The sequence below is a fragment of the Triticum urartu genome, chromosome 5A (genome assembly GCF_056163025.1).
Source record: "Triticum urartu cultivar PI428250 chromosome 5A, HENAU_Tu73, whole genome shotgun sequence".
Classification (NCBI taxonomy): domain Eukaryota; kingdom Viridiplantae; phylum Streptophyta; class Magnoliopsida; order Poales; family Poaceae; genus Triticum; species Triticum urartu.
The window spans coordinates 83,411,426-83,428,767 of record NC_141877.1 but is presented as its reverse complement, the minus strand read 5'-3'; the positions used below and the strand labels follow the sequence as shown (position 1 = coordinate 83,428,767).

General features: G+C 44.7%; 1 protein-coding gene across 4 annotated transcripts; it reads right to left on the bottom strand.

Moving 5' to 3' along the window:
* Positions 1–2,063: 2,063 nt before the first annotated feature.
* On the bottom strand, positions 2,064–6,200 carry LOC125506801 (uncharacterized). 4 transcript variants are annotated; one of them, XM_087525570.1, is made up of 5 exons: positions 3,162–6,200; positions 2,913–2,976; positions 2,713–2,800; positions 2,579–2,643; positions 2,064–2,402 (listed from the first exon to the last, which is right to left on the bottom strand). In XM_087525570.1, the coding sequence occupies exon 1, from the start codon at positions 6,123–6,125 to the stop codon at positions 3,303–3,305; it is 2,823 nt and encodes a 940-aa protein (XP_087381696.1). In that variant the 5' UTR covers positions 6,126–6,200; the 3' UTR covers positions 2,064–2,402; positions 2,579–2,643; positions 2,713–2,800; positions 2,913–2,976; positions 3,162–3,302. The 4 variants fall into 4 exon arrangements, with proteins under 4 accessions (XP_087381696.1, XP_087381694.1, XP_087381695.1 ...); XM_087525568.1 differs by having other exon boundaries at positions 2,579–2,623; XM_087525569.1 differs by having other exon boundaries at positions 2,579–2,620.
* Between the last annotated feature and the right edge of the window lie 11,142 nt (positions 6,201–17,342).

Sequence of the window (17,342 nt, the reverse complement as noted above, 5' to 3'; positions counted from 1 at the left end):
GTATCAGCGATCGCCATCAGCCATATGGAGCACGCGCTTCATATGGATATGGATGTTGGGTAGCCGACATGCAAATTGAGAGTTCCCCTATTTGTTGCCGCAATAATTGTGGGACCCATTAGTCAATGAGACATCTCCTTTTTCCCAAACTCCTAGTACGTCATCCTGCGTGAGGTGGGGGCACCTGAACTTTCCTCCCGCCACACGAATTTACATGCAACTGACATAAGGAGTGCCCTCCAAAAGGCAACTCCGAGTCGCCATATAGGGAGGCTACTCCATATACTTTGGTTGTCTTGTCAAGTATGACAATTGCTAGAGTGTCATTTTTTGTCAAAATCACCATAATAGCAATTATTATGGCGATCAGACCGATATGGCGATTCGGTGTAGTTGCTCTGATAGCGGCTATTATGATGATCAAACCGACTGCTAGAGTTGCTCTTACAAGGTATGATTAGTTCCTGAATCAACGAGAAAAGAGACAGAAAGCAAGAGATGGTGAATATCGGCTCAATGGAGTAGGTCGAACATGCCAAGACAAGGATGGAGCCAAGAAACACTGATTCATGAACCCCCCCCCCCCCCCCCCCCGGCCCCCAACGAGTCTTACATAATTAGGCAGCTAAACCCCTTAATAATCCAACTTTCCCTTTTGGTTTTCATTTTCTCGATCTTCCTGCCTAAATGTGCATGCCCATACCCGCATATATTTTCATTAAAAATGTTACCAATTCTAAAAAATGTCACTAAAATAACTAGGATAAAAAGGAACTACAGTTGGTAAATTTTATATTTTTTACTAAAAATATTTATTTTAAAATTAAAATCACGACAAGAATTATAGAACGAAGGGAGTACAAATTATGTGTGGTCATGTCATGTGCGTATTTTACATACACTCGGTTTAGTCGCGGTTCGGTCCTTCGATCCCGTTACGGCATTGCACATGTACAATTTGCTAAATCTCGTTTCAGCTCGAGCTTGTGGCTAAAACCACCATGTGCGCGGCCGGGCGGGGATCTTTGTTAATGCAGGGATTCCGTGGAACATGTAGGCCTCCTTTGTTTTGGTTTGTAGGATTTTTGTAGAAATTCTATAGAATAGGATTTGCAAAGGAAAAGTTTCTTTGAAGCCCTTTGGTTTATAGGAATGGATTTCTATTCCTATGTAGGATAGGAATCAATCTTTCACGTTTTGGAGGGAAAAAAAACATTAGCCTAGATTCAATGAAAAAAATCATATCCTATACACCAAATGACATCTCTTTCTTTATAGAAATTAACTTGTATGTCATCTCACTTTCTATGATTTTCCTATTCCTATAAAAAAAATACCCTATGAATCAAAGAAGGCCGTAGTATGTACGACAGGGTAGGGCAGGGGCTGCTGCCTGCTGCTGCTGTTTGAAAATTCGGATGGTGCGAACCCAACGGCTACGCACGTTCTAGGCCGGATTTCCACCATTATTTTACTACAGGAAGAGACTGAGACAGGCCCTCCTGAAGCACTACGTGTAGTACAAAATTACCACCAGTTATTACATGTTTGTGACGGGAAAAAACAGTCCTCTCGGCAGTACAATTATCTGTTCGGGGCCACGGAATTCATGCTCGGTGAAAACCGTGCTCCTACCTAAGGTGGATACTAGTATTTCGAATTCAAAATTTTCACATTGATTGATCACCCACGTCCACAAGCATGCCTTCGCAAAGTTGACCGACTATTAAATAAAATCAACAACCACTTGATAACTTTGGCATTTACCATCAATGCGGGATAATGGATCCGGATCATATAACAGCCGCACACCAAACAGTTTCGATCCTCCTTAGTAATAACTCATTGCACAAAACATTTTGAATTTCATGGATCTGGTCTGCCACATGGGCTTTAATTGGTGGCACCACCAGAGAGCGTATCAGTGTCTCAAAAAAAACCAAGAGCGTATCAAATCACATCCCATCTTGGAATTTTTGATACGGATACGGGTGTGATCGATCCTGATGTCAAGTCCTGACTATATATATATATATATGTCTGCTTTAAACGGAGGAGTACCATTAGATTTATGTAAACTATTTATCTCTATCATGCTTAAGATGATTTCTCTTGCAGACACACTTACAAACGATTTAGTATCAAATCAAACCACAATTACAGACAAAGAACTTCTGCCCAATGCAAACCTACACAGCATATATAAACGCACCAGGAGGTGTAGTAGCAGCACTGCAGCAGCCGGTCGCCAGCCGAGGCATCCACAAGAACAATCGCTGTAGAAGAACCCAAGAGCAGTGCGCCGCCACGTCTGGCTGCTTTCCTCATTTGCTCCGGCTGGGCAGAGTATATGAGAAGAAGCCTCCTGATTTTCTCCGTCAGAAACCTCGCTGCATTAGATCCTACACAAACAGAGAGGATGAAAGTTTCACATAAGAGATTTATCCAGTTCCATGATCCTATCGATCAGGCGGCAATTCCAAGAGTAGTAGTTTGATGACAGAACAGAGTAAAACACAAAACAACCACGAACATGAGTTTTCAGAAAGCAAAGTGTATCTAACTTCATAATAATCACCTGGTTGTAAATGATATCTGCTGCTTGCTTTTCAGAACCAGGCTGCTGGCAAAACATGCCTTGTGCTGTCAGATTCACAACGTAACATGACACAAGGATAACACGAGCGGTAGCCAATAATTTCAGAAACTCACATCTGCTCCTTACGAATGAAGGGTAGCTCTTCACTGATAGGCTGATAATAATCTTGACAAGGTTCACATGAACAGATTGCAGCTCCATCTAGAAAGAAAGCAGAGCAGGGAAACATGGAACGATTAATCACATACCACAAAGGAATATGTTAGCAACTAGCAATACAAATAAAAGGAAACAAAATGGCAACATCACATGCCTTTGGAGCTTGTGGGGGATCTTTTCACATAATTCATGATCTTCCGCTCATTCAAAGGGTCATCCTGCAAAAGTAAATTCTGCGAGATAAGCATCACCACACTTGCTACTGAAGCAGCACCATCACACAGAGCGTGTTAAGAAAGCTGTTAACTACTTATAGATCAAAAACACCACCACAACAACATTACATTGAACTGATTAAATTTGATACACCACACCAACTGAACAGAGAACCAGACACACTTACACGTGACTCGGCGATCATCTCTGCCAGTAGCTTCTTGTCACGTTTGACGGCGTGCCGCAAGACGCGGTCATACTAAGAACAGTCTCAATCAGACCATCATCGATGTTTGCTTGGTAGATGAGAAATCAATGCTTGACACTCCTAAACCTTGTAAAGCTTTTTAAGTAAACGCTGAGCTTCCCAGGTCATCCCTGGTTTTGAAAATGCTCTGCATATAGAATTAAGAGTGCCCTTCGATGGACTAAATCCTTTGTCCTTCATATCTTTGAGCAATTTTCTCACCTCTGTACCATTTCTAAGCTTTGCCCATCCACACACAAGAATATCGTAAGTGCAGGATGTGGGTGGAACACCCCTCTTGTTCATTTCGTTGAGCAACTCTTTAGCTTGACTCATCATTCCAACTTTAACAAAGTCGCTTATGAGTGCATTGTATGTGCTTACTTTTGGAAGAAAGCCTTTAGCCACCATTTCACAATACAACCGCATTGCTTCAACTTTGTTGCTTTGTTTTCCATATCCTGTGACCAGTATGTCATAAGTCAGATTGCTGGGCTCAATGCCCCTTCTCTTCATCTCATTCAGCACCTTATCTGCTTCTCCAATTCTTCCAGCTGACTCAAGCCCACCCAAGAGCGTGTTGAATGTAGCTATGTTCGGTGAGACCCCATGGCGAAGCATCTCATCATAAGTACCAAAGGCATTGTCTACATGGGTGCTCTTGAAATGACCAAGAATTAGAGCATTGAATGTGATGGTGTCTGGGGCAATTCCTCTTCCTGACATCTCTTGCAAGACAACTGTAGCTTTCCTTGTCATTCCATGATAACACAAAACACGCAGAAGTGTATTATAGACAGTGATATCAGCAGAAAGCCCAGCATTCACCATCCATTCATGAATTTCCAAAATCATGTTTGGTCTCCCGCTTTGAGAGCATGCTTGCAGCACCTTTCGATGAGTCAGAGAGGTCGGAGAGAATCCAAACGAAGCCATCTCATTTAACAAAAACTTCGCCTTCTCGACAGACCCAGCCTCAAAAAGACCCGCAATAAGTGTACTGTATGTGATGAGGTTCGGGTTTATGGAACTCCTCTTCATTTCATGGAGGAGTTTTAGAGCTTTGGCAGTCTTCCCTTCCCTGCACTGTGCAGTGATCATAGTATTATATGTCACTTGGTCAGGTTTCAAACCTGTAGTTTGCATCTCTTTCAAAATTGATTCTGCTTCCTTAGATTTCCCAAGCATACAAAGGCAATTGACAAACACATTATAGACAACAGCATCAGGCAACAAGTTTCTCTCCGTCAACTCCTGACCAACTTTGAAAGCAGCCGGCATGTTACCCATTTTAAAGAGCCCGTCTATCAAAGTGGTGTAGTTTACATGGTCTAGTAGCATACCACGTTTATTCATATCTCTAAACAGCGCTTCAGCTTCCTCCATTTTCCCATTTTTCCTCAGACCATTCACCAGCAAATCAACAATAAATTTATTAACTTCCACACCCTCACACAGCATTTCATGGTACAAGTCAAGAGCTGATTCTTGCTCCTGGCACTTGAAGAAGCCATCGATAACTGTTCCATAGGTCACAACATTTGGATCAATGCCCCTTTCCTTCATCTTCCTCATGTAATCAGTTGCCTTATCAAGCAATCCTTGTTTACTAAGACCATTGATGATTGATGAGAATGTAACTACATTTGGACGAACAGATTTATCCTCCATTTCCATCAACATCTGCTCTGCCTCATCAACATTACCAGCTCTGCAGAATGCATCGATTAGTACGGTATAAGTGACACCATTGGGAGTATGATTATCCGACAGAGCACAACGAAACGTGTCCTTCACTTCATCGATCTTCCCTTGCTTGCCCAACCAGTCCATTAAAGATGTATACATGACCAAATCCATGACCACGCCTCTGGAGACCACCTCCGCCAATAGACCGTGCGACTCATTGCCCCTCCGTGCCTTCCACAGTGAATCAATCAGTGTACAATAGGTGACATGGTTCGGCGCAGCCCCAATCTTCTCCATCTCCCTGAAAAGTGCATACGCTTCTGAGAACCGCCCGGCCCTGCAAAGCCCATCAACAAGAGCGCTGAGTGTGACCACATCCGGCAGGACACCCATCCTCACCATTTCTTCATACAGACTGAAGGCATCATCAACCGCATTCGTCCTACAACACTCAGCGATGAATGTCGTGTATGTCACCACGTTCGGCTCCACGCCGTCCCCCTTCATTGTCTCCAGCATGTTCCTTGCAGCATCAGACTCGCCGGCACGGCAGAGCCCAGCAACCAAGGTATTGTACCCCACCACATCAACTCCCACCCCCTGTGTCTTCATCCTCTGGGCCGCTGCCAGCGCCGCCTCCATGTCTCCCGCCTTACAGTACCCATCAATGAGGGCATTCCAACCCACCACATCCAGCCTGTGGATTCCCCCGCCCCTCACCATCATCTCAGCCAACGCCGCCGCTCCCTCCACCTGGCCATCCCTGCAGAGCGCCACGAGCGCCGTGTTGACGGTGACGGCGTCGAACGGGACGCCGCGCTTGCACATCTCGGCGAGCAGGGCCGGGGCGAGGCCCCCGTGGCGGCCCTGCTCGGCGAGGCCCGAGATGAGGACGTTATAGCTGACGGTGTCCACGGACTCGGAGGAGCGGAGGAGGGCCAGCGCGGGGCGGAACGAGCGGAGGGCGCAGTGGGAGAGGAGGGTGGAGTTGAGGGAGAGCGGGTCGCCGGGGACGGGGCGGAAGCGGACGGCGGCGGCGGCGAGGCCCGCGGAGGCGAGGGCCGGGATGAGGCGGCGGAGGAGCGCCGCGGGAGGGGATGCGGCCGGAAGGGTGGAGGCGACGTGGGAGGCCGCGGAGAGGCGGCCGGCGCGGAGGAGCGCGAGCGCGAGGGAGCAGAGGAATGAGGCGTGGAGGGGTTGGGGCGGTGGCGCCATGGGAGGGGAGGGGAGCCTCCACTGCCGGCCTGTGAGTGCGGGAGGTGGGGTCGGAGGAGGAACGCTAGGGCCGAAAGGAAGTCTCCGCTTGGTGCCCGTCAAGCCCATGGGCTCAAACTGATGGGGTTTGGTGGTTAGTCAAGGTATGTACAATGGTGCCATCTTAGAAGTGCTATATAGAATAAATAATGAGGTGGAGAAGAGAACTTATAAGAAAAGGCTTGTCTTCTTTTATTTAAGATAAGACAAGAGATGATCTCTTAGCATAATTTGTCTCACCATGTTTTAAGAAATTGCTAATTATTGAAGATAAGGCTAAGATATAATTCATTGTAGACATATTTTTTTGTCATCTCTAAATTACATGCAAGACTTAAGATAAGACTGTCTTGTCAACCATTGTACATGCCCTTAGGGGAGCAACTAGTTAACAAGCGCTCTTTCGGGAGCCTTGTAACAATCAGCTTCACTTGACGCACTCTCAACCATTCGCCACGTGTCGTGCTCTGGACGTTTTTTTCAAAAAAAAATTCTGTACACATTTTTGGCTTTTTAAATGGTTTTTTTCGGGGTTTTTTTTACGTTTTGGTTTTCCCCCGGCCTTTCTTAGTTTTTCAAACAAAAAGGAATTTGAAAAAAAAATTGGGCAAAAAAAACATTTTTTCTTTTTTTTCTTTCGCGAAAGTCATGGTTTTTTCCGCGAGAGGCACGGTTGTGCTTTAGCGAGAGTCACGGCCGTGCCTTTCGGAAACGAAAAAAAAACGCGTTTTCTGTTTTTTTTCTTTCGCGAGAGTCACGGTTTTGCTTCCGCGAGAGGCACGGTTGTGCTTTCGCGAGAGGCACGGAAGTGCCTCTCGGAAAAGAAAAAACAAAACGCGTTTTCTGTGTTTTGTTCTTTCGCGAGAGTCACGGTTTTGCTTTTGCGAGAGGGCGGTTGTGCTTTCACGAGAGTCACGGCCGTGCCTCTCAGAAAGAGAAAAAATACGCGTTTTCTATTTTTTGTTTCTTTCGCGAGAGTCACGGTTTTGCTTCCGCGAGAGGCACGATCGTGCTTTCGCGAGAGTCACGTCCGTGTCTCTCGGAAACGAAAAAAAACGTGTTTTCTGTTTTTTCCCTTCCACGAGAGTCACGGTTTTGCTTCCGCGGGAGGCACGATCGTGCTTTCGCGAGAGTCACGTCCGTGCCTCTCGGAAACGAAAAAAAAACGTGTTTTTTGTTTTTTCCCTTCCACGGAAGTCACGGGTTTGCTTTCACGAGAGGCACAGGTGTGATTTTGCGAGAGGCACGGGCGTGCCTCTTTTGAAAAGAGGAAAAAACCATTCTTCTTGTCTCGGTTTTTTCGTCCGGTTTTTTTGACCGGTTTTTTCGTGAAAAAAAAGTTCGTCAAAACCTATCAATATGGGATCTAGTTTTAAAGATCTCGACGCGAGGAATCCAATAGTGAAAACGCTTCGAGATTTGGATGCACGGTTTAGAAGATAAAACGTTTTGTATAAACGGATTTATAAAAAAGGGAAAACTCCCAGGTTGCGACAAGTGGTGTGTTGCATATGCGCCACTTGTCACGACCTGAAAAAATGAAGTATTCTTTACAACGAGTACTTCTTAATTAGTGATTTTGGTTAGTCGGACTTTTTTTTTAAACTTGTGGTTAGTCAGTCTTAGCCCAATAAAATCCACGGTGGCTGCGCCATTTACTCTGCTTTTGTAAATGGAAACGCTTGTTTCTCAAAAAAAAAGTAAAAGGAAAACGCTTTCATTCACCTGACGGATCTCTCCGCATGCGCCGATCGTCTTCGTGACTGTCGGATCTCCAGAGTCCAGGTCTGCAACTGGTGTGTTGTTGCAATCTTCTTCTACCGCAACAACTGCTTTGTTACAAGATCTGAGATCCCACAGGGGCGACTGAGAGACGCCGGCACCAAATGCGCTGTCGCCGCCGCTAGTGAGCAAGCTCTCCTTCTCCCTCACCTTGGTCGTCGGTTCTCCCCCATCTCCTCCTCCCTCCTCCCTCGGTCACCGGCCTACCTTCTCCCTTCCTCCCTCTCCTTGGTCCTATGTCGCCTCCACTGCCATGGTGTCGTCGTGGAGCGCCCAAGCTCGGCATGCCCACTGCCAACCTCCTCCGCGCCGTCCCTGACCATCACCGGCCACCTCTGTCGTCGCAGCCATCCCGGTGTTGCATTTTTCTAAAACATCACTAATGTTATAGAGGCGCGAGTCTGCGAGCTCACGTGATTGTAACATCATTAGTGTTTCGACATAGTCTATGTTGTGATGCTTGATGTTTCTGAACAAAGCTCTTGTTGCATGATCAGACGACTCGCCACTCGGTCGATCTTTTTTTTATTGCCTTTTTTCTCAAAAGATAAGTTTAAAAATGACTGACAGTTTACTCGGTGCACCTATGTTTGCATCATCGCGAGGATATTACGGGAGCCGGTGGTGGGCCAAACTAGTAGAGACGTGGGTCATCAAACTGACGTCACACAAATTACGTTTCCCCCCTTTTTTACATATAATTCATGAACATAAATTTACTTAAGAAAATTAGATTCGTGAATTTGAAAAAATGTTAATGTAGTATAGAACATTTGTTAGCGCAGTTTTAGAAAATGTTGATAACTTTCAAAAATATGTTCGTGATAATGGAAAAAGGGTTTCCGCACTTAAAAACAATGCATGCAAAAACTTTTAGCAATGTGTATACAATGTAAAAAAATGTTTATTTCCATTAAAAAATTAGGTGAAAATGTAAAGAAATGTTAACGTGTTTCAAAAAATGTCGATGTAACTTAAAGAAATGTTTATACAATGTAAGAAAATGTGCACGCGGAATAGAAAAGATTTATTTCCATTAAAATGTAGCCATTTTGAAGAAATATTGACGTGTTTCCAAAAATCTCCATAATTTTTTAAAAAATGTTTATACAATGTAAAAATATATTTATGTAATACCTCAATATAATGTGCGTCCACCTTCACTTACCTCAGAGCTTGTTTTCACACGACAGGACGTGGTGCGGTATTATTATCGTATTCTCTATTCCATTTTTTGCTAATTTCATTGCTATAAATTTTCGCATGAACACACAAGGTGTTTATCTACTCAACAAAACATTAATTGGTGTCAACTCAGTATCTTGAAGGTGCTCATAGGAGCTGGATGTGTGTGCATGCGTTTATAGGGGTGAGTGCATGCTCGTGAGTTCATAGGAATGTTGTCAATTTTCAATGTTCTAGCGATTGCTGACCAACCTTGGTGGTCATCCTCGTGGTCATCACTACTTGACTTGCCAAGCTATCCAAGTGTAGTGTAGCCAAAAAAAAAACCATAAGGACATGGACTTATACTGCCACGCAGGCAAATCTGAGGTTCTTCCATGCATTTTCTTGCGTGTTTGGCTGGCTAGGACCTTTTGGCGTTCCAGATCTTGATCTTGTCACGTCAAGAAATCAATCCACGGACGTGTCGTCGCAGGCAGGCAATTTAGAAGAGGAGAGGGAGAAAGAAAAGAGATGAAGTGAACGAACACGCGTGGAACAGAGACACGAGTGAGGTCAGAGAAGCAAGTTGTTAATTCGCAAAAAAACGAGAGAGCAGGTGGTAGGTTTGGCAGATAAACTGACCCCTGAGGTAAGCAACAGGAGCTCAAGCCAATTGCTCCCTCCAAATGGAAGCAAAGCCAGACCTGTTCCGTTATCACCAAGATGCCCATGCAATGCACAATGTTTCCTTTTTTCCTTCTCCAATCATGTACTAGTACACAATAAGTACATGAGGGTCAGATTCTTAACCTAAAAGTCTAACGTCGGATGTGTATTAAAGTCCATATTAAGATCCATAGTCCTTGCTCTCACATAACAAACTTGACTAGTAAACTTGATTTTTTTTTTGAGGGTGTAAACTTGATATAGTACGTAGTAGTCTAGTTAGTGTCCAAACATTCCACATCGCAAGTATTCTACGCGCACATCTCGCCTAAACAAGAAAGAAAAGAAAACCTTATTACTTTGGTGGCAGGTAACCTTCATGCTTTGAATCACTGTCAAGTCAACCTTGGCACCCCACTTTCTGCATGCTCCAATTCACTGTCAAGTACATTATGTACTGAGAAAAAAATGACATGTGTTAAAGATAAAAAAGGACAAATAAACAAAAGAAAGCAAAGAAAACCGAAGAAGACAAAGAAAACCAAAAAAATCAAAGTATAACAAAAAAAACATAGAAAACCAGTGAAACAACAAAGAAAACCAAAGTATAATAAAGAAAAACCAAAGAAAACAACAAAGATAAAGATAAAAAGTGAAGAAAATTGAAGAAGAGCGAACCTACATTGACACAAGCTGCAGCGAGCGACCTGCGTTAATGGGCCGGCCCGATAGTCGCCCGCCGGTAAGCAATTACTGTATAATAAGACTAAAAAAAATTACTGTATAACAGAAAACGTACGGGCGAGACATAACTCTCCCGAGTTTACTCTGTCAAAAAAGAATGGGCAAGCATGTGTAACCCATCTACATCGGACGAGACTTGCCTGTTTTTCACGTGTGTGCCCATTCATGCTCCCGCATACATGGCTTGATTTGATTGGAACAAAATAAGGTCCGACCCCAGCCCCTTAAAATCAGGAAGAATATGATTAGATTAGAAAGAAAAAAAGGAAAAGGACAACCGTAGAATGAAGTGGGAGCATGGATGGGAGCAGGCAAGCCGGATCCATCTACATCATCAAGTACATGTAACCTTTCATTTTGCAAGTATTCCACATCATTAAGCACATGCCACATCATCATCTTTTACTTTTTTTTATTTCTTTAGCAATAAATAATTGAACTTCAATGTCACCCGTCACTTACCTGAAAGGTTGTTACCGTTCACAGGACGAGTATGTGGTGCAGCATTATTATCGTATTTTTATGTTTGTTTTTGCCAATTTTGTTGCCATAAATTTTCACGGCAACGCGCAGGGTGTTATCTACTTACACAAAGCATCAGTATTGAAAAAAGTTTTTCTAACCGGCACAAGATGCATCTTACATTTTGGTAATTCAAGGAATATAAGAGTATCTACAACTAGACCCCTTAAACCTGCCTCATACACTCGGGTGGGCCGCGCCGGTCACGATTTTTTTACCTAGACGCCCCCTCAAACGCCCGGGCTGGCCGGCACCCCCATATCTAGCTCAAATATGGGATGGATATGAGGGCGTCTGGGCACGCCCACCACATCGGACTGATGAAGGGGTCTCGGTCGGAAACGCCCTCAAACCCGGCGGTCCGAAACTCGTCTCCTCCGTCGCACCGGTGGCGCCGCGTGGCGTAGCTTCGGCGGACCGCGTAGTGCATTGCCCGTCTATTTAAGTCGATCAGCGGCACCGAAACCCTATCATCCATCCACATTTTCCTTCTCATGTCCGCCGCCGCCGCCACTTTCCACTCCACCCGTCCGCCTAGTAGCCGTCCCCCACGTCGGGTGAGGAGTGAGCCCTTTCTGACGCCAGAGCGCCGGCTCGAACTCGTTGAACAGATCTAGGATAGCGCGAGGATCCGGAGGAGGAGGACGACGACGAGGATGAGCCGAAGGAGAAGGACGAGGATGTGGGGGACGCTGGCGACGAGGATCTGCAGGCGGAGCAGCAGACCATCCACGATTCCCTCCGATCGGAGTCGGCTACGGAAGCAAGACACCGTCGCCGGCGGGAGATGGAGGCGCAAGAGGCCGCGAAGGAGGCGAAGGAGGTGGAGGAGGACGAGGACGAGGAGGAGGAGGATGAGGATGAGCCAGAGAAGGATGATGTGAGGGATGCTGGCGACGGGGATCTGTAGGCGGAGCAGCAGGCCATCATCTCTTTGAAGGAAATATGCCCTAGAGGCAATAATAAAGTTATTATTATTTCCTTATATCATGATAAATGTTTATTATTCATGCTAGAATTGTATTAACCGGAAACATAATACATGTGTGAATACATAGACAAACAGAGTGTCACTGGTATGCCTCTACTTGACTAGCTCGTTGATCAAAGATGGTTATGTTTTCTAACCATAGACATGAGTTGTCATTTGATTAACAGGATCACATCATTAGGAGAATGATGTGATTGACTTGACCCATTCCGTTAGCATAGCACTTGATCGTTTAGTTTGTTGCTATTGCATTTTTTCATGACTTATACATGTTCCTATGACTATGAGATTATGCAACTCCCGTTTACTGGAGGAACACTTTGTGTGCTACCAAACGTCACAACGTAACTGGTGTTGGGGAACGTATCAGAAATTCAAAATTTTCTACGCATCACCAAGATCAATCTATGGAGTAATCTAGCAACGAGGGGAAGGAGAGTGCATCTACATACCCTTGTAGATCGCTAAGCGGAAGCGTTCAAGTGAACGGGGTTGATGGATTCGTACTCGTCGTGATCCAAATCACCGATGATCCTAGTGCCGAACGGACGGCACCTCCGTGTTCAACACACGTACAGCCCGGTGACGTCTCCTACGCCTTGATCCAGCAAGGGGAGAAGGAGAGGTTGGGGAAGACTCCATCCAGTAGCAGCACGATGGCGTGATGGTGGTGGAGGAGCGTGGTACTCCAGCAGGGCTTCGCCAAGCACCGCAAGAGACGAGGAGGGAGAGGGGTAGGGCTGCGCCAAGAAGGAGATTGAATCGTGTCTATGGCAGCCCAAAACCTCAAGTATATATAGGGGGAGGGGAGGGGCTGCGCCCCCACCTAGGTTTCCACCCCTAGGGGTGGCGGCCAGCCTAGATCCCATCTAGGGGGGTGGCCAAGGGGGGAGAGAGGGGGGCGCACCACTAGGTGGGCCTTAGGCCCATCTGAGCCTAGGGTTTGCCCCCTTCCACTCTCCCTTGCGCCTTGGGCCTTGGTGGGGGGGCGCACCAGCCCACCAGGGGCTGGTCCCCTCCCACACTTGGCCCATGCAGCCCTCCGGGGCTGGTGGCCCCACTTGGTGGACCACCGGGCCCGGTGGTCCCGGTACATTACCGATAAACCCGAAACTTTTCCGGCGACCAAAACAGGACTTCCCATATATAAATCTTTACCTCCGGACCATTCCGGAACTCCTCGTGACGTCCGGGATCTCATCCGGGACTCCGAACAACATTGGTAACCACGTATATCTATTCCCTATAACCCTAGCGTCGTCGAACCTTAAGTGTGTAGACCCTACGGGTTCGGGAACCATGCAGACATGACTGAGATAACTCTCTGGTCAATAACCAACAACGGGATCTGGATACCCATGTTGGCTCCCACATGTTCCACGATGATCTCATCGGATGAACCACGATGTCGAGGATTCAATCAATCCCGTATGCAATTCCCTTTGTCTAGCGGTACGATACTTGCCCGAGATTCGATCGTCGGTATCCCGATACCTTGTTCAATCTCGTTACCGGCAAGTCTCTTTACTCGTTCCGTAACACATCATCCCGTGATCAACTCCTTGATCACATTGTGCACATTATGATGATGTCCTACCGAGTGGGCCCAGAGATACCTCTCCGTTTACACGGAGTGACAAATCCCAGTCTCGATTCGTGCCAACCCAACAGACACTTTCGGAGATACCTGTAGTGTACCTTTATAGCCACCTAGTTACGTTGTGACGTTTGGCACACCCAAAGCACTCCTACGGTATCCGGGAGTTGCACAATCTCATGGTCTAAGGAAATGATACTTGACATTAGAAAAGCTTTAGCATACGAACTATACGATCTTGTGCTAGGCTTAGGATTGGGTCTTGTCCATCACATCATTCTCCTAATGATGTGATCCCGTTATCAACGACATCCAATGTCCATGGTCAGGAAACCATAACCATCTATTGATCAACGAGCTAGTCAACTAGAGGCTTACTAGGGACATTGTGTTGTCTATGTATCCACACATGTATCTGAGTTTCCTATCAATACAATTCTAGTATGGATAATAAACGATTATCATGAACAAGGAAATATAATAATAACCAATTTATTATTGCCTCTAGGGCATATTTCCAACAGTCTCCCACTTGCACTAGAGTCAATAATCCAGTTCACATCGATATGTGATTAACACTCAAGGTCACATCCCCATGTGACTAACACCCAAGAGTTCCGGGTTTGATCATGTTATGCTTGTGAGAGAGGTTTCAGTCAACGGGTCTGCAGCATTCAGATCCGTATGTACTTTGCAAATTTCTATGTCATCTTGTAGATGCAACTACTATGCTACATTTGGAGCCATTTCAAATAACTGCTCTACTTGGAGCTTTTCTAAATTGTTGCTCCATTATACGTATCCGGTATCTCTACTCAGAGCTATCCGGATAGGTGTTAAGCTTGCATCGGCGTAACTCTTTACGTCGAACTCTTTATCACCTCCATAACCGAGAAACATATCCTTATTCCTCTAAGGATAATTTAGACTGCTATCTGGTGATCTACTCCTAGATCACCTTTGTACCCTCTTGCCAAATATGTGGCAAGGCACACATCAGGTGTGGTACTCAGCATGGCATACCGTATGGAGCCTATGACAAAAGCATAGGGGACGACCTTCGTCCTTCCTCTTTCTTCTGCCGTGGTTGAGCTTTAAGTCTTAACTTCATACCTTACAACTCAGGCAAGAACTCCTTCTTTGACTGATCCATCTTGAACACCTTCAAGATCATGTCAAGGTATGTGCTCATTTGAAAGTACCATTAAGCATTTTGATCTATCCTTATAGATCTTGATGCTCAATGTTCAAGTAGCTTAATCCAGGCTTTCCATTGAAAAACACTTTCCAAATAACCCTATATGCTTTCCAGAAATTCTACGTCACTTCTGATCAACAATATGTCAACAACATATACTCATCAGAAATTCTATAGTGCTCCCACTCACTTCTTTGGAAATACAAGTTTCTCATAAACTTTGTATACACCCAAAAACTTTGATCATCTCATCAAAGCATACATTCCAACTCCGAGATGCTTACTCCAGTCCTTAGAAGGATTGCTGGAGCTTTGCATACTTGTTAGCATCTTTCATGATTAACAAAACCTTCCAGTTGTATCACATACAACCTTTCCTCAAGAAAATCATCGAGGAAACAATATTTTGACATCCTACCTGCAAGATTTCATAAATAATGCAGTAATCGCTAATATAATTCCAACAGACTCTTAGCATCGCTACGAGTGAGAAAGTCTCATCGTAGTCAACTCCTTGAACTTGTCGGAAAACATCTTAACGAAAAGTCGAGCTTTCTTAATGGTGATACATACCATCATTGTCCGTCTTCCTTTTAAAATCCATATGTACCTAACAGCCTTATGACCATCAAGTAGTTCTTCCAAAGTCTACACTTTGTTTTCATATATGGATCCTCTCTCGGATTATATGGCCTCGAGCCATTTTGGAATCCAGGCCCACCATCGCTTCTCCATAGCTCGTAGGTTCATTGTTGTCTAGCAACATGACTTCCAAGACAGGATTACGTACCATTCTGAAGTAGTACGCATCCTTGTCATCCCACGAGGTTTGGTAGTGACTTGATCTGAAGTTTCATGATCACTATCATAAGCTTCCACTTCAATTGGTGTAGGTGCCGCAGGAACAACTCCCTGTGCCCTGCCACACACTAGTTGAAGAGACGGTTCAATAACCTCATCAAGTCTCCACCATCTTCCCACTCAATTCTTTCGAGAGAAACTTTTCCTCGGGAAAGGACCCAATTCTAGAAACAATCCCTTATTGCTTTCGGATCTGAGACAGGAGGTACACCCAACTGTTTTTGGGTGTCCTATGAAGATGCATTTATCCGCTTTGGGTTCGAGCTTGTCAGCCTGAAACTTTTCACATAAGCATCGCAGCCCCAAACCTTTTAACAAATGACAGCTTAGGTTTCTCTAAACCATGGTTCATACGGTGTCATCTCATCGGAATTACGTGGTGCCCTATTTAAAGTGAATGTGGTTGTCTCTAATGCCTAACCCATAAACTATCGTGGTAATTCGATAAGAGACATCATGGTATGCATCATATCCAATAGGGTGCAGTTATGATGTTCGGACACACCATCATACTATGGTGTTTCAGGCTGTATTAGTTGTGAAACAATTTCCACAATGTCTTAATTCTGTGCCAAACTCGTAATTCAGATATTCATCTCTATGATCATATCATAGATATTTTATCCTCTTGTCACGATGATCTCTCGCCTTCACCCTGAAATTACTTGAACCTTTCAATAATTCAGACTCGTGATTCATCAAGTAAATATACTCAACATCTACTCAAATCATCTGTGAAGTAAGAACATAACGATATCCACTACACGCCTCAGCACTCATTGGACTGCACACATCAAAATGTATTACTTCCAACAAGTTGCTTTCTAGTTCCATTTTACTGAAAACGAGGCTTTCAGTCATCTTGCCCATGTGGTATGATTTGCATGTCTCAAGTGATTCAAAATCAAGTGAGTCCAAACGGTCCATTTGCATGGAGTTTCTTCATGCATATACATCAATAGACATGGTTCGCATGTCTCAAACTTTTCAAAAATGAGTGAGCCCAAAGATCCATCAACATGGAGCTTCTTCATGCGTTTTATACCGATATGACTTACGTGGCAGTGCCACAAGTAGGTGGTACTATCATTACTATCTTATATCTTTTGGCATGAACATGTGTATCACTACGATCGAGATTCAATAAACCATTCGTTTTAGGTGCAAGACCATTGAAGGTATTATTCAAATAAACAGAGTAACCATTATTCTCCTTAAATGAATAACCGTATTGCGATAGACATAATCCAATCATGTCTATGCTCAATGCAAACACCAATCTCGATGGTAGAGGGAGCGTGCGATGCTTGATCACATCAAGCTTGGGAAAAACTTCCAACACATATCGCCAGCTCACCTTTAGCTAGTCTCCGTTTACTCCGCAGCCTTTTATTTCGAGTTTACTAACACTTAGCAACCGAACCGGTATCTAATACCATGGTGCTACTAGGATTACTAGTAAAGTACACATTAACACAATGTATATCCAATATACTTCTATCGACCTTGCCAGCCTTCTCATCTACCAAGTATCTAGGGTAATTCTGCTCCAGTGGCTGTTCCCCTTATTACAGAAGCACTTAGTCTCGGGTTTGGGTTCAACCTTGGGTTTCTTCACTAGAGCAGCAGCTGATTTGCCATTTCATGAAG

Bases quoted from the DNA above. Each gene is read 5' to 3' on its own strand.
- LOC125506801 (XM_048671508.2), bottom strand. From the start codon at position 6,125: ATGGCGCCACCGCCCCAACCCCTCCACGCCTCATTCCTCTGCTCCCTC.